The 23,410-nt window shown below is 37.9% G+C and overlaps 1 protein-coding gene across 17 annotated transcripts in view; it reads right to left on the bottom strand.

Moving 5' to 3' along the window:
* Positions 1 to 4,138: 4,138 nt before the first annotated feature.
* Positions 4,139 to 23,410, bottom strand: part of RSF1 (remodeling and spacing factor 1) — a 125,365-nt gene continuing 106,093 nt past the window's right edge. For 9 of the 17 annotated variants that reach the window (XM_036259002.1, XM_036259003.1, XM_036259006.1 and 6 more), the window contains 6 exons: positions 20,980 to 21,089; positions 14,444 to 14,511; positions 13,186 to 13,393; positions 11,293 to 11,513; positions 10,680 to 10,868; positions 4,139 to 6,529 (listed from right to left, as the gene is read on the bottom strand). In XM_036259002.1, the coding sequence (XP_036114895.1) occupies positions 5,961 to 6,529; positions 10,680 to 10,868; positions 11,293 to 11,513; positions 13,186 to 13,393; positions 14,444 to 14,511; positions 20,980 to 21,089 (1,365 nt within the window). In that variant the 3' untranslated portion in view covers positions 4,139 to 5,960. The remainder of the gene's footprint in view (positions 6,530 to 10,679; positions 10,869 to 11,292; positions 11,514 to 13,185; positions 13,394 to 14,443; positions 14,512 to 20,979; positions 21,090 to 23,410) is intronic. The other 8 variants (XM_036259004.1, XM_036259013.1, XM_036259010.1 and 5 more) reach the window with 1 other exon arrangement.

Genomic DNA, 23,410 nt, shown 5'->3' with positions numbered 1-23,410 from the left:
ATTAAGACTGATAGAATTGGCAGCTCTACAAGCCGTCAAATTATTTTTTATCCAATGAGGGAATTGGAATTTGAAGCTAATATCCTTTCCTGCCTTACTTCCAGCAAATATTCCTGTGGAATTGAGTCCTCTGAATAACAAGAACCAAATCAAGCAGTTGAAGTTTTTCCTTCTTTTACAGACTTACAAGAAACCAAACTCGGTCCCACCCACTCCCAACCCCAGTACAGGATACTCCCTTTCAGGGTGTATACAAAACCTCCTAGCGGGTTTGGGCAAGCTACAATTCAGATACCATTATCAAAAAGCTACTTTGATAAAAGAACAAAACACCAGACCAATATTGAGAAATACCTAGTTAGGCATCACAAAAATCACATACTGTTAAGAATATGCTCTTTACTGCCAAAATTTAGGCTATTATAGCTGTTCCAAAGTAGAAAAGTCCATATACATGAACATAAACTAGATTTGTGTGTTTATTTGTGTCTAAGTGTGTATATAATTTTCATGCAATGATCTTAAAGCTTTGGAGACAAGGATTATTTGCCTAATTTCAAAACTTGTCCATATAGCAGTATTGATAGGCACCAACTCTGCTAAAGGGCAGGAGAATGAAAAAGACCATGGCACAAATTTTCTTTTTTTAACAACTTTAGGTTTAATTACATTATGCACCTGTAGATGTTCTAGCATAAACACAGTTGTAAAAATCTACATCCTATTTTAGGGTATTTTTCCACTTCTCATCCCTTAAAAGCTGTACAGTTATAAAAAATGTCTCTCAAGCAAAATAAACTTTTTTTTTCTTTTTTCTTTTTTGCAACATACAAAATAAGTTAAACGATTCAGAAGGTCTTGAGCCATTACGTTTCCCAATGACTGTGTTCTGGCTATCCATAAGCATGACATGCGGCTCCTGGTCTATGACCAGAACTCAATAAATACAGCTCAAACAAAACCCCAAACACTTAAATTAGATTTCTTTAGAATCTCATGATTAAGAAAACATATAGTTAGGGTTAACAATTCCATTCTTAACTTACATTATCCAGTGGCAAAATGAACAAGGCGGGTCACTCAGTCCTTAGTGCATTTTCTAGCTTGTACCGGTTTGGCAAAAAACACAAATGAAGTTCCTTTAAAAATGTTTCTTCTTATTCAAAATGTCTAAAGAGCTTAATTAAGAAATCTATACACATCTAATAATTTGTTATGCCCTCTCATATAACTTATGCACAGAATAGACATCTTAAAGTTATTAAAATAAAAATAGCATCTTCACTGACTACAATGTGCCAGAATTGGGTCTGCAGCATTTCCCAGAGCAAGATGGTATAAATAAAAAATGCAAACAAAGAGTTTACATGACCAAAATGAGGAGAAAAATCCAATAATTCTAATATATTTCTGAGAGGATTTATATGAATAAAGTATGTGTACATTCTAAAGTGGTTACATACCAAGCACACTACATGTTGGCTTTTAACAACTGCTTGCTTGCTGGGCAATAACCCTATCTTCACTCTATGTTACCTAGTTACTTAGCAATTCTTGGCACTCAAAAAATGTCAAATGATAATTTAAGTTGGAGTGAAATATTCTGAAAACTAAGAATACACTTAACACAATAACCCAGTTTAAATAGATAGCAAAAGGCTTTGTCTTTCAGGATTGGTATAAAAACAATGATGAGAATCAGCAGTCAGCTTGCCACTTCCAAGGTAGTTTTACAGGTACACACTGGGATAGTGGTAGGGAATAGTGGATGAAATAGAAATGGATTTTATTCTAAGTTTAATTAACAGGTATTAAGCAGAGGACCAGGTAGATCACAGCAGATCTGCAGTTTTGGCACTTCTTGGGAGAACCAGGAATATATTTTTAGAATGTGAAACCAAGAAGAAGACCTTCACTAATTTTCTCTAAACTTTCTGTAATTAAATGATATTCATAATGTCATATCAATTACAATGATTCATTTGTTTTATGTTAATGTACACACACACACACAAATTAGATGTTGGGATAAAAATGTATACACATACATATATATGTATACACACATATGTATATTCATTCCATAAAAGAAAATGTATAGCTGAGGCAACACCATGAGCCATGGGCCTGTTCCACTGTGTTGGTGAAAGGCAGAGTTCACAACTTCTGTGTATTAAACTTTCAGTTGTATGGTAGTACAAACTAGTGAATGGTGAACACCTCTCAGCCCCACAAACATAAGCTAAAAAGGCATTCCTTGTGACAAAGGAAATTCCATTAATCCCATTTAAAATAGTTAACATCTTCCTATTTTACCTCTAAACAAGTAAACTTCTACATTTTTCTTATGTACTTTGCTCAAACGCGTATTATGAGATAGGTCCTATCAACTGAAAAATGAGAACTGGAGTTTATAATATCCTTTACAAATTAATTTGTTTAAAAATCTTTTCCCAACAACTTCCTCAGCATTTGAAGTACTTGGTTCTTTGGTAGGTCACACTTATAAAAAGATTATCAGTAGACATGAATTTATTCCACATGAAACTCCTCTCTATTCTCTGAATTTGCAACCTTGACCACATGCGAAAAGATGTCAAGGAAACCCAACCTCAATGTATCAGGTATATTGAAACTCTGCCATCATTCTCCAGTAATGTACCAACAATGGAAAATGTTTTATACTGAACATTATTTCTTGAGCACAAGGCTACAAAACCAAAATGTGTTTTCAGTCTGAGTGTTTTCAAATAATTTAATTCGAAGCCTCTACTTTGTGACAATTTGACTCATTTTCAAATCTTTACAGAGAAATTGCAAACTAAATAGTCTGAGTACTAAACTACATTTCCCCTAAGACATTTGCTCTACACTGTGGAGTTTTCGGGAATCCAAATTATATTTCAAAGGGGGGGGAGGGTGTATTGAAGGGCTCTTATATTATAGCAGCTTTGTGAACCTAAATCCATGGTTCTAATTGGACTCAACTGAGTCTAATAAGGACTCAAGATGCTCTAAACTCTAGATGAACTGCTGCTTTCCTATGCACTGTCCGGTTCCTAATGACAGAATTATGCCTTTGGATGTAAAATGTTTACTTTTTCCTAATTTTTAAAAAAAGTTCTTCAGAGTTCAGAGTTAATATTTCAGTGAACAGTCCCTTTCAGGGACTGAATCTAAACACCAAGTAGCAGAGTTGTTTTTGAACTATTGAACATTTAATCACCCATAATGAATCTATGTGCATAATAATAGTTTGTAAGTATCAGCTGCTAGGATTACACTCTGTAGATGAAACAGTTAATTGGTTTAATCAGAATGTAAGATTAGAAGGAATACACGCACTATCAACTTCACAAACAATTCAAGTTTGATAAACAACAGGCAGCAAAAGTGGTATCGAAACCCATATCCATGGGACATTTGCTGAATGGAATACTCTGTCTTCACAATGATAAAAATTACCTTTTCCTCTCTGTAGCAGAAGAGTAAAAAGAATTCCTTATTTCACATTAGGCAACCTGTAAAAGAAATAATCTACCCATTTAATACTTCTTACCACTTGCTTAACTGAATGGAATAGGTGGAAGCAGGAGCTGGTGTGTCCAGAGGTAGAGACAGGGTACATGGAGTTTCCACACAGCAGTGGCTTTACCAGCTGCAGAACTAAAAGAGGAGGGAGACTGGGAGCAGGACAGGCCACCGGCACATTCTAACCACTTACCTTGCCCTAGTAGGAATCCTTCCACTGCCTGACTGGTTTAGTTTGAAAAGGCTAACATTCCTAACAGACTTTAAAATAAATGAAACAAACCTAGCTAGAAAGGAGGCTTGTAAATGAATGTGGCTCCTTACTTAGCCCTCTGCTCTACTGTCTGTGAATGTAAGTAAGCCCTTCCCTCCCTTCCATTTTTATTTTGTCTCAAAATAAAAATCACAACTTACTTGGAACCACATGCTATTTGTGCACCCTATTTTTAGGCTGCTTTCATTATTTTATTTTTTATACAGATACATATACATTGCTAGAATCAAAGCAAAAATATTAATGGGCAGATACTACAGAACTAAAGTGAAACAAAACAAACAAAAGAGCCAATAACTGAAAAACAACAGCTATAAACTTCAAGGTCAAAAAGATAAGATTTAAGGGCAACACCTGTTGAGGAAGGAAAAGGAGTATAAAGTTTCTAGAGAGGTATTTATAATGCAAATCTAATGCCAGCTTTTTAATAATAAAAAAGAGAAGTGCTTTACTATACACTGACTAGCACATATAATGCTTAATTTGGAAAGAAAAATTAATGAAGTTCCTTGGGCCAGCAGCAGATGTGGTGTGTCCATTGCCGGCAACAGACACAACACTGGAACAGAAAAACCCAAATCCCAGGGCAAAAGTATTCACAGAAGTAAGTAATGGCTGAAGGTTTCAGAATTTGACAGGCAAGGTTTAATCACAAGTGCTACACTTTGTACAATGTTATTTATGGCTCTGCCTGAAATTTTACAGCTGTAACAGAAACTAAGACAAAGCTCATATTTTAGTGTCAATTACATGTTAGATATTTAGTTACAAACCCCTTTTCTTGAAACAAAGGGCTTAATGTGGTTTTTTTGTTTGCTTGTTTGTTTTTTAAGTGTTGAGATATTTGCAATGGATACCATGCCTATTAAGTACATTGGCGGTTCTCAATCAACTCTATGTTGGTCATGTGACTGTTAATGAATTTTAATAGAAGTCTAATGGCCAAAGGCCAAAACTACATTCAAACCCTGCTAATATATTCAGGCAGATAAGAAATTCCAACACACACATATATACACACACCCACACACACTCTCTCACACACACACACATGCTAAAACTCAAACTAAAAATCTCCCAAAGGAACTGCTTTGTTTGTAGACTTCAATTTGAAGTAGATACTAAGGGCAAGAATAGACCAGTTAAAATTCACCTGAAAATCCTTTCCCCTTCTTCAAATGTGCTAAATAAAATACCACTGTTAGCTTAGCATCTCTTCATGTATGTTATGTATAGATGTATTTGTTTCAAAATGGTATTTCACATATTTAAATAAGTGGCCAGAAGACAAGAATTACATTATTTGCAGTTTACAGTCCACCTGGGCCTTAAAGAAGACCACACTCATTTCAATAATAACTCTCCATGATAGTACATTAGAGGCCACCTCATCATCACTGCATAAAGCTGTTTAAAAAAATTTGTTGCTAGCACAATCTGGTTGTCAAAGCTTCATTATACATTTTACTGTACAAATACTTTTCAGATGATTTTTTTAAAACAAGAAACTCCGCTATAACAAACTTAAGAGTTTTTTTAAACGATGGTACTGTCTCGGTCTCTTCTTTAAGTGTGGTTATCTCCAATAGTAAACAAGTTGATCTCATGAATGCTGTACTAAATGACTTATGTATGATGTTATCTACAATTCTCAAACTGCAACAATACAGACTTGAACTTTTAAACAGTGTGTTAATCATCATCTATGCCATGAATTTTTAAATATATATTTAATATGAAAAAGCTAAAGCACAAGTGCTTTCTCCCACCCCTAATTCTGTTTTGGGCCCTTGCAGATTCGGAATGCATTTTTATCCACCCTTTTTCACAAAGTCAGGAGAGCTCAGGAAATATAAAGTCAAAAATATACAAATCTTTGTTGTTATTATAATAAGATTTTTTTTTTCCATGAATGAAATTACCAAGGACCATGAACTTGGAAAAAGAAAATCAAAAGGAATTTACAGCAATTATTTATCTTCAAAGTTCAAAACTGGTCACTTCACAGAAAGACTTCAGGGTTTGTTGAAATTCTTCTTCTAAAAAGTCATTCTGCTGTGGAGTTTTCTAGGAAAAATAAAACCGCTTTTAATAACTGGCCCGCTGGTGTGAGAGCTACCGTGGAATAAATTAGCACAAAAATGGAAAAAAAGTCTTATAACTGTTCACTGTTACAGACATAATCAACAAGGTCAGTCACTCTCAAAAGCTCATCTTCGTCTTCTTCTGGTGCCCCTGCCTCCTGCCCTCCACTTGTCCCATTGGGGGCCAGGCTTGCACTGGATGTGCTATTGTCCTTGGGGGTCTGAGGCTTTTCAGCTGGCTTGCCCATCAAGTTCTCAATGGCTTTGCCAGGACTCTGTCCATTGGTGGAAGGTAAGTCCACTAAGCTATAGTCCAATGGGCTCCCCACCTTGCCTACATTTTCAAAGTCCTCTTCCTCATCACTGTCTATCCGATAGGGCTTCTTGGTGCTCTCCTGTTCTGAGGGCAGGACCCTGGGCTGGCTGTCGCAGACAGGCTGATCTGCATCTCCATGAACATTGTCACAATTCTCCTCCTCATCTGTCTCGATCCGGTGTAGCCTTTTTCGGGATGGTTTGCCTTCCTCTTCCTCCTCATCTGCTTCTGAATACTCATCTGTGCTTCGACCCCGCTTTCGAACTGACCGCTTTGATTCTTTAGCTAGCTCCTCATCTTCAGAGTTCTTGGACATATAGCTCTCTAGAATAAACAGCACATTTAACAATAAAAAATTTAAGTAATTCTCCTTTTCCTCCCCATATTCACTGTGTGTCCTGCTTTCAGACTTGCCTGTACACAAGTATTTCCCTTCAATAACTGACTTGATTTTTCTCTCCTTTCAGACCCATAACAATGCCCAATATGATTCATGGTGTACCTATGATTTTAGGAAAGAGCAGAATCAGATTTCTTGGAGAAATCTTGCCCAACTCTGGACATCTGAAACACTGTGCTAACTCGCATCCCATATTAAATGTCCGTGCTAACCCTGAAATGTCTTCTCTTGCTTATACTCCCATCTGTTATCTCACCTAGCTCTCATGGCTTGGCATAATACCTCCATGCTGATAATTCTCACATTGGTTTTAAGGAATCCTTAAATTCCAGACTCACGTATTAAATTGCTTACCCAAGATCTATGCTTGGATATCTAACAAACATCTCAAACCTAATGTGTTATATGAGTTCCTAAACCCCCACCTCAAACTTGTGATGTTCTGGTCTCCACCATCTTAGTTATTGGCAACCCTCTTCTTTCTAATCTCTCAGTTGTCCTTGATTCCTTTCTTTCTACCATCTAACATAACAGTAAATCCTATGGTCTACCTTCAAAATATATCCATAATTTGACTTTTTGATCCCTTTACGGCTACTGCCCTAGTCTTAGTCACCATCATCTATCACATAGTCTATTTTGAATGGCCTCTAGCCTGGTCTCCTAGATTCTAACCTTGTCCCCTTCAATTTATGCATAACACAGCTAGTATAAGCAAACAAAAGCCTAAATCAGATTATATCACTCCTTTGCTCAAAATCCTCCAATTATTTTTCATATCACACTGAATAAAATCCAAAGTACAGATACAATGGCCTACTACACCATCCAATATGGTAGCCTGTAATTCTGTGGCTATTCTAATTTAAACTAGATAAAAAATTAAAAATTCAGAACCTCTGTTACACTAGCCACATGTCAAGTGCTTTACAGTCAAACAATAGTAATGACTACTATTTTGAACAGCACAGATACAGAACATTTCCATCATGGCAGAAAGTTTAGCTGGATAGCACTGTTACTCTCAGGGGTTGGCAAAACATTTCTGTAAAGGGTAGTCTCTATTACAACTACTCAACCTTGTGGGAAAGCAGTTCAGACTGTACGTAAAAAAATGGATATGGCTATGTTCCAATATAAGTTGACTTAGAAAATTTTTATTTACACAAACAGATGGGCTGTAGTTTGCTCACTATTGCTCTATAAGATCTGGCCCTCATTTCATCTCATACTATGCTTCCTTTCATTCATTCTCCTCCAACCTGACTTCCCTTCTATTCTTTGAACACGCCAGGCACAAACTTGCCTTTAAGACTTCACCTTGTGTTTTCATCTACCTGTATCACTCTTATTACATAAGTGCATGACATATACCCAACATTTCTTTCATATCTTTACTCATATGTTGTCTTCTTAAAGATATTCCTGTAGTACCCGATCTGAAATTCCAACTACTCTCTCAACATTCTCTCTTATTTTTCTCTATAGCATTAATCTCTACCTAATATATCATATATTGTATTTATTTATCTTATTATCTTTCTCCTCCCACTAAAACTAACATGAGAGAATTACACATTTTTGGCTCTTTTATTCACTTTTCTATTCCCAGTGCCTAGAACAGTGAATGGTTCAACAAGTATTTGTTTCTAATAGTTGAATTAATGAGTTCATGTTTGTTTGTTTGTTTGTTTTTTATCCTCACCTGAGGATATTTTTCCATTTTTTGCACAGATAGAGTGAGAGGGAGAGAGAGGAAGGGAGAGAGAGTGAGAAACATCGACGTGAAGGGACACATCGAGTGGCTGCCACCCGCACGACCAACCAGGGCCGGGGTCAAACTGCAACCGAAGTACGTGCCCTTAGCGGGAACCGAACCCGGGTCTCTCCAGACCGCAGGCCAACGCTCTAACTGCTGAGCCAAACCGGCCAGGGCAGTTCATGTTTGTTTTTAATGACAGAAGATAACACACACACGCAACCAGATGTTCACATTCCTTCTTTAGCCTTCCCTATTCAAACGTATTTCCCCCCTTTCCTTCCTCGTATGGACTCAAACTTAATTGACAAGGATATATAAAAGCAAATAATCTTCAAAATAGATTAATTTAATATATTTTTTAAAAAGAGGGGAAGCCCTGGCCGGCTTGGCTCAGCGGTTAGAGCATTGGCCTGCGGTCTGGAGAGACCTGGTTCAGTTCCCGCTAAGGGCGTGTACCTCAGTTGCAGTTTGTCCCCAGCCCTGGTTGGTTGTGCGGGTGGCAACCACTTGATGTGTTCCTTTCCCATCGATATTTCTCTCTCTCTCTGTTCCTCTCCCTCCCTCCCACTCTACCTGAACAAAAAATTGAAAAATGTCCTCGGGTGAGGATGATAAAAAAACAAAAACAAAAAAAGAGGGGAAGATGAGGGTTAAAATCATTTAACATAAACTTGAAAAGAATTCTGGAATAACTCCAAAGACTAAATGGAGTCCTGGCCAGGCCAGGTGGCTAAGTCAGGTGGAGTATTGTCCTGTGCACCAAAAAGGTTTAGGGGTCAATTCCCAGTCAGGGCACATACCTAGGTTGTGGGTTTGATCCCTGGTTAGGGTGTTGTACAGGAGGCAACCAATTGATGCTTCTCACATAGATGTTTCTCTCTCTCTCTCACTCTCCTCTCCTCCCCCTCAAATCAATAAGCAGATCCTTGGGTGAGGATTACCAAAAAATAAAGACTAAATGAATTTCACAAATTCAAATTTTAGAGCTTTTCCTGAACTTCTGGTATGGGGCACAGGTACAGCTATTAAGAAATAAAACAGCCTGGCTAATGTTGCTCAGTGGTTGAGTGTCGACCCATGTACCAAGAGTTCGCCAGTTCAATTCCCAGTCAGGGCACATGCCCAGGTTGTGGGCCCATTCCTCAGTAGGGGGTGTTCAGGAGGCGGCCAGTTGATGTTCTCGTTCATCAATGTTTTTATCTCTCTCTCCCTCTCCTTTCCTCTCTCCCTCAAAAAAAAAAAAAAAAAATCAATAAAGAAAAAAAAATTAAAACAAGGAAAAAAAGAAATAAAACAGTTACCAACTGAAGTTTACCATCTAGGTATAGAGAAATAGTAAGTACCTTGGTTTGGAACTGTTTAGCTATTCAGGTCATCAAACCAAAGGAGGTTATTTCAAAATGAGGGCCATAAATAATACGGAAGCAGAAAAAATTTTGCTTAGATCACAATTTTCTGAGACTCTTCTAGTTTCCATGACTAATTTAATTATTATAATGGTGACCTTAAAAATGTGTAGCTTGCCCTGGCTGGTGTGGCTTGGTTGGTTGGGCATGGTACCATGCACTGAAGGGTTGCCAGTTCGATTCCCAGACAGGGCACATGCCCAGGTTGCAGCTTAATCCCAGATAGGGGGTGTGCAGAAGGCAGTCAACCGATGTATTGCTCTCACCTGGATGTCTCTCTCCCTCTCTTCTTCTTCCTCTTCCCTCCCTTCCTCTCCCAAAATCAATAGAATTATTTTTTCCTTAAAGTATCTTATCAAGTATCATTTACTTAAATTATGAATAAAGGCCCTGGCCATTTCGTTCAGCGGTTACAGCATCAGCCCACGGACTAAAGACTTGCAGGATCGATTCTGGTTAAGGGCACGTGCCTTGGTTGCAGTTTGATCCCTGGCCGTGGTTGGGGTCATTCAAGAGGCAACCAATCAATGTGTGTGTCTCACGTGGATGTTTTTCTCTCTCTACCTCCCACCCACTCAGTCTGAAAAATCAATGGAAAAATATCCTTGAGTGAGGATTATGAATCTTTTTTTTTTTTTTTTTTTGGTACATGCCCCTAGTGGGAACTGAACCCGGGACTCTCTGGTCCGCAGGCCAATGCTCCAACCACTGAGCCAAACCAGCTAGGGCGAGGATTAAAAAAATAAAAATAAATTAAAAATAATGATCAGGCATAAAATAATGGGTTTTGTCGCAAAGATATTACTGGTTGTATTGAATTTCTTAGAATGGTATAGAATCACAATCCTAAGTTAATTTTATTTCTGCCTTGTCCAAATTTCTGTAAGTTGGAGATCTATTCCTTACCTTCGCTCTCTGAGCTGGAAAGCCTGCGTTTGTGAACTCGTCTGATTTCTTTACCACGCCGTAGACTCTTCTGGGAACCATCACTCTCTGAATCTTCTTTGTAGTTAATTTGTCTCTTCTGGTTCCTCCTTGACCGCCTTCGCCGAGTTTCTACATAATCATCACTGAAGTCATCGCTCAAATCACTTTCTATTAAAAAAAGGAAGAAAGAGAAATCATATACAAAATTGAAGCCCACAAAATAGAAATGTAGTTAGCTTAGGTTCTAAAAATACAAATCTACTGAGCAGAGTTCACTCATAACAATTTTTTTTTAATCCTCACCCGAGGACATTTTTCCATGTTTTATTCAGATAGAGTGGGAGGGAGAGAGAGAGAGAGAGAGAGAGAGAAACATCGACATGAAAGGGACACATCGAGTGGCTGCCACCCACATGACCCAACCAGGGCCGGGGACAAACTGCAACCAAAGTACATGCCCTTAGCAGGAACCGAACCCGGGTCTCTCTGGACCGCGCGTCGACGCTCTAACTGCTGAGCCAAACCGGCCAGGGCATTCATAATAATTTTTAAATGAATAATAACTTCAAGTCCCTTATTTTCTTATTTTTACCAGAGTCTCTACTATTTTCTTCAGACTCTTCCTCTTCATCATCATCGGAATACTTTTTCTTTGGGGTTTTTCTCCGCAATCGCCTGCTTTGCCTCATTGGCCGGGAGGGATGTCGCCTTAGTCTTCGGCTACAGAAATCAGTGTCACTGTCGTCATTAGATGGTGGGTCTTCTTCACTTTCATCTGGGTTTTCATCAGATACAACAAACTCATCTTGAGATCTGCCCAAGAGAAACCAGATGAATTATAATGGTACACTTAAAACTGTGAACCCATTTATGAGAGTTCTGAGATCAAGTTCTAACAACTCCAGTGAATCATTAAATAATGTTTAATGTAACATTTGAGTAATTGTATCACCTTCCCTACAATGAAGAAATGATTTGCTACCTATTCTTTTCTTAGGAGTCATGAAGATGAATTGGTGTGGATTTTTGTACATAAATATACCTTAAATTCAGAATTTCCTAACCTGCACCTCTCCTCTGTTCCCTAGCCTGGTATTTACTACCACCACCCATCCAGTGATCCAAACCAGAAATCTGTTATTTATCCTAATTTCTCCCCTTTCATTCCTCACATCTAATCATTTACTAATTCCTCTTGAGTCCACCTCTTCAAGATAGTATCTCAAGTCACCTCCCACCTGAAAGTCTACTACAGCAATTCTCCAAGTAGTCTCTGTAATCTCTAGATCATTTCCCTTCAATATATCCTCCAAATGAATACCTCCAAATGAATCTTTCTGAAACGTAAACTTCATTAGTAGTCTGGTGTTTAAAACCCTTCAGTGGGTTTTCATCATCTTCAGGACAAAGTCCAAATTCCTATGCATGATAAACTAAACACTCCATCATCTGTTTCCTTTTTATCTCTTGGCCACATCTCCAGCAGGGCACTCTCTGCTTCATTCCCATATTTTTGCTATGCTGACACACAGGAGTTTCCTAACTAGTCCATGGCATTTTATGTGACTTTCCTGCTTCTAATCCAAAACTCATCCATCTGCCCAATTATTCATTCTTCCAATCTCATCAAGCTTTATTTCCATGTTGACCTCTTGGATTAATCTACCTCTTCCTCTGTACCCTAACTATTCCTTGCCTGTATTTTAGTAGCAATCGTGCAAAATGAGGTTTGTGTGTGTGTGTGTGTGTGGTTTATATGTTTGTTTCTTCCACTAAAAAGTTGACAGAAGAACTCTGCATTATTGTATCTATACCTGCTCCGTGGGGAAGACTTTCCTGATATTCCACACTGAATAACTTACCTCAACCCAAACCTCTAAGGGTCACCAGAGAATAGTATCTAATTACTTGTACTTGTCTGTGTCTCACATTTAACTGGCAATACTTCATGGACATGTTGGCAGAAGGTGGCACAGACATCCATAACAAAAGAATGCTCAAATGCAGGTAATGAAATAGAAATAAAATTTTAAATATTAAATAAACAACCATAAACCTACTTTGTTTTAACCTAAAAAGAACCAAGATCTACATTCTGAAAACTGTTTTAAATATCCTGAAAATAAAAAGAGATTGTCTAAAGTCCAGCTGGTGTGTTTCAGTGGTTGAGCATCGACCCATGCACCAAGAGACTGCCGGTTCAATTCCCGGTCAGGACATATGCCCAGGTTGTGGGCCCAATCCCCAGTGCAGGGCATACAGGAGGTGGCCAAAGGATGTTCTTTCTCATCGATGTTTCTATCTCTCTCTCCCTTTCACTTCCTCTCTCTTTAAAATCAATAAAAGAAAAAAAATAAAATTAAAAGGAAAAAAAGATTATCTATGTGCACAAGAAACAAAAGCCCCACCACTGTGTGGTCAGCTTCTCTGCTAGCACCGTTTAAGCCTGTATCTAGGGACTGGGGTCAACTGGCAGACCACGCACCCATCACTGATCTTGAATTCATCCTCACTCTCTTCTTCATCCAGGTTGCTGTCACTGTCCAGATCATTTAATCGCCGGCGTTTCTTCCGTCGAGCAGCAGCAGCCCTCTGGGGTCGTTTATTTTCTTTTCTTTCTTCATCCAAAATAGTAGAGATGTCTTTCCCACGGTGACCCGTGATGGTAGAGATATCTTTTCCTCGGCCAACTCCTGAATTCAGAGGTGGAGGGTTGAGGGTAAGAGGAAGAGAGGAAGAGGGACAACTGTCCATTTATTAAATGCTTCCCTTTACTATCTAGAGACTGTCCTTATTTGTGCTTAGCAGCTCTTCACTTGATTTATTTTCTTCCTATAACTATGCAGTATTCTCACGATTGAAGCTAACATAGTGCTCATCAAGACTGTTGGCATTCATTTATACTAAATAGAAGTTCACCTTGTAGAGATCTTTTTCTTAAATTTTGATATAATTCCTATATCATAATATTTACCCTTTTTAACTGTACAATTCAGAGGTTTTTAGTATAGTCACAAACTTGTGCAACATCATCACCAAGTCCAAAACATTTTCCTCACTCCAAAAAGAAACCTCATACCTATTAACAGTGACTCAAGAATCTCTTCTTGAAAACTGGCTTTTGGACATGGATTTAGAAAGAGGCCAAACCATTAAAAACAACAACAGTGTTTGCAGGACTGAAAAGATATAGTAAGGCACAAGTCTCTGAAAAATACAGATACTTCAGTTCCACTGCAAACAGCCTACTTACTATGAGTTCCTCCCAGAGTTTTCACAGTAACTAGATGAAAACCACAACGCTCCACACTGGAACATTGGTAATTTGCTACGGAACTCTTAAATAAAATAACCTTCAAGTTATTCTATATTATGTCATATATTAAAGATTATGAAATCAATAAACTGATTTTTAAAAGGTTATTTAAAGGTGATCTAAAAATAGACAACAACAGTTTCACTGGGTTTTCCATTTGGAAGCAGAAGTAAATTTTTAATCTACTGAAGAACATTTACACTTTACATCAGATAATAAAACAAAACTCTTTTAAAATAATTAGTAAGATCCAAGTCTACATACTGACACCGTGTCCACAGATTCTTTTGAATCTCAGACTGTTAACATCAGTAGTGATCGTGATATATACTGGGAGGGGAAAAAAAAGCTCACTGCTCTAATAAGGACATTTCAGTTATTTTATTGGCTGAAGTTATATGAAAAAAAGAGAATGATAAACACGTACCTCCTCCATCAGCCTCTTTGATATCATCTTCTATAGCTTCATCAATTGCTTCATCAAACTCATCAAATCTAAAATATATACAACAATCATGTTATAGCCTGTCCTGGCACGTGGGTCAGGAGGTTGCCTCCAAAGCGACAAAAGCCTGAATATGAAACTGCTCTCTTCCGATCTGGGATTGTGTGACTGGGACTACACCTCCTGACTACATATTAGCCTCCATTTCATTTGTAAAATTAGATTTTGCAAATCAGTATACATAAATTGGTTTTTATTTTCGAAGACCATCTATACCAGGCTTCATAAATATTTTGTAAAAGTTAGTACATATTCTAGGCTTGCAGACCAGTCTCTGCTGTAACTATTCAAGTCTGCCTTTGCAGTACAAAAACAGCGACAGACAATACGAGTGAATGGATATGGCTGTGTTCCAAAAGAACTATTTATGGAAACTATGACTTAAATTTCCTGTAATTTTCATAGAATTTTCTTCTTTTAGTTCTTTCTTCATGATTTTATAAATGTAAAAACCACTCCTACATCATGAGCTATATAAAAACTGGCAGTGAACTGGATTTGGCCCATAGGCCTTTGCCAATCCCTAAAGATACAAATCACGTGGCAAAGTTAACAAAATTAGTGCCCAGAAATAATACTAAATGTGAGGATTATATTATTATTGTTATTGAAGGTTGTATTAATATTACTAAAATTCATATACAGATGGTCAGAATTTTAGAAATTGATAAATGTGCCCTGGCCGGTTTGGCTCAGCGGTTAGAGCATCGGCCTGCGGTCCTGAGAGACCCGGGTTCGGTTCCCGCTAAGGGCATGTACCTCGGTTGCAGTTTGTCCCCGGCCCTGGTCGGCTGTGCAGGTGGCAACCACTCAATGTGTCCCTTTCACTTCGATGTTTCTCTCTCTCTCTTCCACTCTATCTGAACAAAAGACGAAAAAAAAAAAAAAAAAAAAACGCTGTTCTTCACTATCCTCTTTCAAGTGCTAAACAGCCACATATGATGGCTACTGGCTACCATATTGAATAGCAAAGAACAGAACATGTTCATAGCTACCGTAAATTCGACTGGACAGCAATGGCTTAAAGTCACAGTGGATTAATAACAGAGTTAGGACTAATAGCCAAATATTTTGCCTCATTGAGTTTAGAAACTCAATACAACTATATATATCTGCCAACAGAAACATAAAAATTTTATATATAATTTAACAACTTTTAGGTTAAAAACTCTTCTTCTACAACATAATTTTTATTGGCTATGCAGCGCATTATCTTACAATATTTCACAATTTATTTCAAATAGTTTACTTCCAATTTTTTCACAATTATAAACAATGCTATAAAAAACATTCTTGTAGCAGCAACTTAGCTTTTCCTTAAGATAAATTCTGAGAAAATAAAAAAATCTGTGCAACCGTTCATCAGGCTAGAATAACAGACACAGATAAAGACAGATGCAAAGTTAACAGAAAACACTATTTCTCCTAAGGACATGGTGCAGCTGCCATGTGGCATAACAACCTATTTGTTTGTGTGACTGCTACTTTCTTATTCACTGAAAAACTTTGTTTTCTAAACTCAGAGACCATCAGAACCTTCAGATAAATGAAACTGTATCAGTAAGAATGAAATATCCCACTCTTGCCTGGAGGATCGAAGTCACTTTTAATACAAAAAAACAGCCTTTATTTACATCCCAGATGCAGAGCTTTGGATAAGGGACTGGACACAACACCCCACACACCTACTTTTTTTTTTTTAGAGAGAGAGAGAGAAACATCAATGTGAGAGAGACACATCGACTGGTTGTCACCCACACAACCCCAACCGCCGCCAGGGACAAACTGCAACTGAGGAAACCTGGGACTCTCTGGTCCACGGGCTGACGCTCTAACCGCTGAGCCAAACTGGCCAGGGCCACATATGTACTTTAATTTTACTGTTTGCAAGGACACAGGACCCTGTGTGCACTGTGCAGTTCAGATCTGACATTGACCCCATTACAGAGCCCTGCTTAGCTTTGAGCCTTACTCTTCATTTACTTCATTTAAATTTCATCTACACTCTGAAAATTTCATCAGTATGTTATCATAACTTGTCTTTTTCTTTGTTGAGACACCCCTGTTTACACTATGAGATTTTGTTGGACTATAGGTTTGTTCCTGGTATTCTTTTTTTTTTTTTTATTTTAGAGAGAGAGAAGGAAGCGAGGAGAGAGAGATAGAAGCACCGATGAGAGAAAACATTGACTGGCTGCCTCCTGCATGCCCCCACTGGGGATCAGGCCCACAACTTGGGCATGAGCCCTGACTGGGAATCAAACTAGCGACCTCTTGGTGCATGGGTTGATGCTCAACCACTGAGCCATGCTGGTTGAGCTGTTCCTGGTATTCTTGATACAAATACAGTTGTTGGCTTAAAGGGCACACAGACTGTTCTTCAAAACTTGTAGCAATTTATAATATAATTTTTTCCTGATTTGAAAAAACAAAATTATTTTGTTCTTTTAATTCTAATTTGAATACTGAATAAGACCAAATATTCTTTTCTTTTTTTTTTTCCATCCTCACCCAAGGACATTTTTTGCATTTTTATCTTCAGATAGAGTGGGAAGGGGAGAGAGAGAAACATTGATGTGAGACACATTGAGTGGTTGCCACCCACACGACCCCAACCAGGGCCAGGGACGAACCACAACCAAGGTACGTGCCCTTAGTGGGAACCAAACCTGGGACTCTCTGGTCCTCAGGCCGACGCTCTAACCGCTAAGCCAAAATGGCCAGGGCTCAAATATTATTTTTATGTTTATTGGTAATTTTTACTTTTACTTTTTCAAGTATAGATTTGTGTCCTTGGCCCATTTTATCAGTCAGAGTGTTCATTTTTTCTTAGTGATTTGCAAGAGTTTCTTTTAAATCATCACCCAAGGATTTTTTTTTTTTGAGAGAGACAGAGAAAGTAACATCGACTGGTTGCCTCCCATACGTGCCTGGACCAGGGACTGAACCCACAACTTAGGTAAGAGTCCAGACCATGAATTGAATCCACAACTTCTTGGTGTACAGGATGATGCTCCAACTAACTGAGCAAGACTCTGGCCATGGCTGTAAAAGCTTTTTATGTATTAAAGATTTTAACCTCTTTCTAATATGTTGCAATTATTTCTATACAAAGGGTATTTTTCCCTTTAACTTTTGCTTAATATTTTTAAGTTTTGAGAAAGAAAAACTGACTTACCCTGTTAGCATTATATGTACCAATCATCTCTCCAGTTAGCCCCTCTCCAAAATAAACAAACAAGAACAGTTACCCTGTCTAGTTCTAGCCTCCAAAATAACACTTTTATTTTCCTTAATAACCAATTCCCTAACAAAATGGCTTTATCCTTGACTTCAGATATGTTAATGTCTGAAGACATGAAACAGCCTTAACAGACACCATCTTTAAAAAACTGTATTTCCATCATAAAAAAAACTATACTCACTATATTTTTAGAATTGATAACCCATTACTTTTGAATTCTCTTTTACAAAATTTCTTTGCAAACATTTTCTTTTGTAAATGCTTCCAAGTCTTTCTTAATTTTTATGTAATCAAATATCCTTTCCATTATTAATTTTGTTTGGTGTTATATGCTTAAGAAGTTACTCTTTGCAGCCCTGGCCGGATTGGCTCAGCAGTTGGAGCGTCGGCCCTCGGGCCAAAGAGTTGCAGGTTCCGTCCCTTCCGGTCAAGTGCATGTACCTCGGTTGCGGTCCAGCCCCCGGTCCTGGTCAGGGTCGTGAGGGAGGCAACTAACCAATGTGTCTCTCTCACATCGATGTTTCTCTCTCTCTCTCTCTCTCTCTCTCCCCCTTCCACTCAATCTGAAGATAAATGGAAGAAATATCCTTGGGTGGGGATTTAAAAAAAAAAAAAAAGTTGCTCCTTACACTATTATATGTCTTCCTTAATCCTTTTGGGAATGAGGTAGGTATAAATGAATCACACAATAGACTTTATGCTGAAAAACATAGTTAATCAAAGGTTCCTATATTACTGCTATATAATTTTAGAGTTGAAGGGATTATCTGAGTTAATTTATTATCCACAGGCATGGCAACCAAGACCCAGGGGAATGGACCACTCAAAGATAACCTGGCTAGTAAGTGGTATGGTGAGGATACAATCTTTGTCTTCAGACCACCAATCTAATGTTCTCTCCAGTAAACTTTGATGTTATCTTCTCGATTATGAGCAATAAAAATCTAATAAATGATTATTAAATGATAGTAGGGATGAAATTCTTGCTTGGGAATCCTTTTTCTGTAATGATACTTTATTAAGTGCTTTACATTTTAAACTCACAACAGTCATACTGTACCCCATGTAAAAAGTAAATTGTAGATGTATTTAGAGTTTAAATATGAAGAGTGAAATATAAACCCTTCACAATACTGATGTGAATGCAAAATGGTGCAGCTGCCACGGAAAACAGCATGGAGAGTCCTCAAAAAAAGAACTACCATCTGATCCTGAAATCATACTTCTGGATGTATACATCCAAGATGAAATGCTAATGAAACAAATCTGTTTAACAACCACAATGACATCAGGACTGACAGACAATACAGTTCTGACACAATGCTTGTTTTGAAAATATAAATTTGCTACAATGTGACTGATATATTACAAAATAATTTAAGCATAACATGTATTTCATTATTGCTTGTAAGTAATTTCATTCATGAGAAACACGAGGTTAATGTAGAAAACTGCACCTAACTGTATAGAAATACACCAAACATATGCCTCAAACCAGTTATCTCAGCTCATCATGTGTGTTATAAGCTACAGCCATCTGCATCCAGTGTTAGAACTTCATGACTGATTTCAAATAACCATCATCTACCACCACACAATAATTTACAAATTGCAACCCTCTTCTCTTCCATAGACAAACTTCAGGGCTTTTTTCAACATACAATGTCACATGCATTGTAGTGTTTATATGATTTCTTAACCATTTAACATGTGTCAAATGATACTACTGTTTTTATTAGATTCCTATCTTTTTTAATGTGTCCCATAAAGTTTTTGAGTCTGTGGCCATACTTCCTATAATCCCTATGGTTTTTATTGTGTGATTCTGCATAGCATGATTTTCAGGAATGCATATGTTGTTATAGCAGAAGTGTCTACACCTGCACATGTCCATGAGTAGGCTTTGACTTCACTAGCTATAATATTCTTATGGTATTTTTAATTTTTCAAAAAAAATTTTTTTTAAGAGTAAGATAGACTCTGCTATCTCCTCCACTATATACTGAAGATTTTCCTCTTACTGGTCCTACTGCGCTTTATAACGTTTAGACAATAACAACAGCAGCAAACAGTATACAGCAACCCTTCCATGATCACTGGTATAAGCTTATAAACAAGCAAGCTCCAAGTTCAATAAAATCCACTTTGTTATTCAAGTTAGGTCTAAATTAATTAAAATATAATTTATTTATTATTTGAGTGAGACTGGGAGCTTTAGTGGAAAGAATACTAGACTAATAAACAATCAGCAGATAAGGTTTTAGTATAGGTTTAGCTACTAAAAACATGACTGAAAACAAAAATATCAATCAAAATCTATCTCCCTCTCTTCCTTTCTGGTGGCAGACTGCAAATCAGATTACAGCTATTGAGTCCTTCAATAGGCATTTATAGTACACTTACTATCTGCCAGTCCTATGCTCACTGTAAAGGACAGAAGGATGCATAAAATATATGGTCCTTACCTCATGCTAAGTCTAGTGAGGGAGAGAAATCTTTTTTTTTCTTTCCCTTTATTTATATTAGAGAGAGTCAAAGGGAGAGGGAGAGAGAAAGAGAAACATAGATGAGAGAGAACATCAACTGGCCGCCTCCTGCATTATCCCTACTGGGGATCAGGCCCACAACCTGGGCATGTGCCCTGACCGGGAATCGAACTGGTGACCTCTTGGTGTATCGGTTGACACTCAACCACTGAGCAACAGCAGCTGGGCCAAGGGAGAGAAATCTTAATCAAATAATTAAAATCACAATTGTTACAACTATGATAAGTGGGGTCAAGAGAACTGGTTGCTATGAGAGCATATAATAGAGGGAGTTGATCAAGAGAATATTAAAAGTAAAAACAGAAGGGAAATTGTAGGCACAGTAAATAGTATGTGAAAGAGGACTGATGTGGAGGAGGTGGGGCTGAAAAGCTAAGTAAAGGGCAGACTATGCTCCATGTGCCTTGTTAAAGGTATTGATACTTATCCTAAAAGCTACAGAAATCTGACAAAGTATGTTAGGTAGAAAAGAATGACATGGACAAATTTATATTTGGAAAAGATCATGCTGGTTGCTCTCATACCTGATGCTAAAAATAGGAGTTAAGAAATATATATACAATCACTAACGGTCATTGTAATGGGAAAAGCATACAGTTCTGGATCATATTGTATAATTTTAAAAACACTTTACACTCTTTCATTATAACTATTTCCTCATCTCATACCTATAACTTATACATTTCCGTGTTCTTGTTGATCTTCTTTCAAGCAAGTTTGCTTTGGATTTTTTGGGATCTTTTTTCTTTTCTTCATGATCTTCAGAAAAATCTGGCTCCTGGTTTTAAAATATAAAAATAAATACATGTTATTACTCAGGATAAAGATCTTTGGAATTAATAGTTTCTAACGTCCCTCTAGGCAGCATACATGAAAGATTTTAAAAAGATGATCCCCCCAAAACTGTATAAACATGGCAACACTATGTATAGATTTAAAAAAATATTGATGATTGCCGTGGCTGGTTTGCCTCAGAGGTTAGCACATCGGCCCACGGCCAAAGAGTCACGGGTTCAATTCTGGTCAAGGGCATGTGCCTGGTTGCTGTTTGACCCCGCACCCTGGTTGGGCTCATGCAGGAGGCAACCAATTGATGTGTCACATTGATGTTTCTGTTTCTCTCTCTCTCCCTCCCTCACCCTCCCAATCTGTCTGAAGGTCAATGGAAAAATATCCTTGAGGGAGGATTAAAAAAAAAACGAAAACATTCACATGCACACACAAAAACTGATGATCTAAAGAAACACTTCTGTATTACAATTCTTATGTTTTCTGCCCTGGCTGGTTTGGCTCAGCGGTTCGAGTGTTGGCCTGCATTCTGGAGAGACCCGGGTTCGGTTCCCGCTAAGGGCATTTCCTCGGTTGCAATTTGTCCCTGGCCCTGGTTGGGTTGTGCGGGTGGCAGCCACTCGATGTGACCCTTTCACATCGATGTCTCTCTCTCTCTCCCACTCTATCTGAACAAAAACAATGGAAAAATGTCCTCGGGTGAGGATAAAAAAAATAGTAATAAAATAAAATTCTTATGTTTTTATGAGTTTATAATGATCACATTTAAAAACAATCATGATGCTTTCCCATCAATACAAATTTTTTTAAAAATCCTCACCCAAGGATATTTTCCCATTTATCTTCAGATAGAGTGGGAGGGGGAAGGAGAGCGAGAAAGAGAAAGAAACATTGATGTGAGAGAGGCACACCAACTGGTTGCCTTCCACACGACCCCAAACAGGGCAGAGGACTGAACCGCAACCGAGGCACATGCCCTCGACTGAAATCGAACCTGTGACTCTTTGGTCTGCGGTCAAAAACTCTAACCACTGAGCCAAACCAGCCAAGGCCATCAATACATTTTTTAACAGATAATTAAATTTAGCACATAAGATATTCAATAGATAAGCTGAAAAAATGAAATAATGGATTTAGAAAAAAGAGGCATAGGCTAAATAAAAATAACTGACCAAGACAGGTTATTTAAGCGTGTGATTTAGTTAAATCTGAATGGAACTATTGAATTAAGAAAATGTCTTCATTTTAAAAACCATGTTACATGTACTTTCACTCATGAGATATCATTCTTAATTATACATTAGGCTAATGAATCCAAAACAATAAAATCCCTTCAAAGAAACCACACTGTAGGAACACAAATCAAAGGTCTGATAACCACAAAAGTCTAGAATTAAAAACCAGATCTCTTAGAATGATTCTCCCCTCCCCCCACCCCAGGAGAATAATTCTACATCTTTTAATTTTTTAATTAAAAAATTTTAATGTTGACATTATTGCAGATGTTTCCCTTTCTTTCCCCCCTTTGCCCATCCTCACCCCCACACTTCTCCCCTCTCTTGGCCTTCACCAAAATATTGTCTGTGTCCGTGGGCTATGCGTATCTTTAGCTAATCCCTGCACCATCTTTATCCAGTCACCCCCACCCCCCTCGGGCACTGCCCAGTGTGTTCCATGTATCTATGCTTCTGGTTCTATTTTGCTTGTGGGTTCATTAGATTCCACTTATATGTGAGATCATGCAATACTTGTCTTTCTCTGACTGGCTTATGTCACTTAGCATGATACTCTCCAGGTCCCTCCATGCTGTCGCAAAGGGTAAAAGTTCCTTCATTTTTACAGTCGCATAGTCCAGTATTCCATTGGTAAACGTACCATCGCTTTTTTATTCACTCATCTGCTGATGGGCACTTGGGCTGTTTCCAGTTCTTAGTTATTTCAAATAATGCTGCTATAAATATAGCGTGCATAAATTCTTTCTGATTGGTGTTCCTGAACTAGTCTGTAGACACTTTACATAAACAAGAGCTTAAGAAGCTAAAAACAGCCCGGCCAGTGTGGCTCAGTGATTAAAGCATGGACCCATGCATCAAGAGGTCGCCAGTTTGATTCACAGTCAGGGCACATGTCCAGGTTGCGGGCCTGATCCCCAGTGGGGGGCATGCAGGAAGCAGCCAATTAATGTTCTCTCCCATGGATGTTTCTCTCTCTCTCTCTCCCTCTTCCTTCCTCTCTCTCTAAAATCAATAAAGAAAAAATAAAAAAATAAAAAAAAAAAGCAGCTAAAAACAAATGACCTAATTTACGGTG

The sequence above is a fragment of the Molossus molossus genome, unplaced genomic scaffold, assembly GCF_014108415.1.
Source record: "Molossus molossus isolate mMolMol1 unplaced genomic scaffold, mMolMol1.p scaffold_m16_p_13, whole genome shotgun sequence".
Taxonomy (NCBI): Eukaryota; Metazoa; Chordata; class Mammalia; order Chiroptera; family Molossidae; genus Molossus; species Molossus molossus.
Note: the sequence above shows the minus strand (reverse complement) of the source record. Positions and strands in the feature narration are given on the sequence as shown.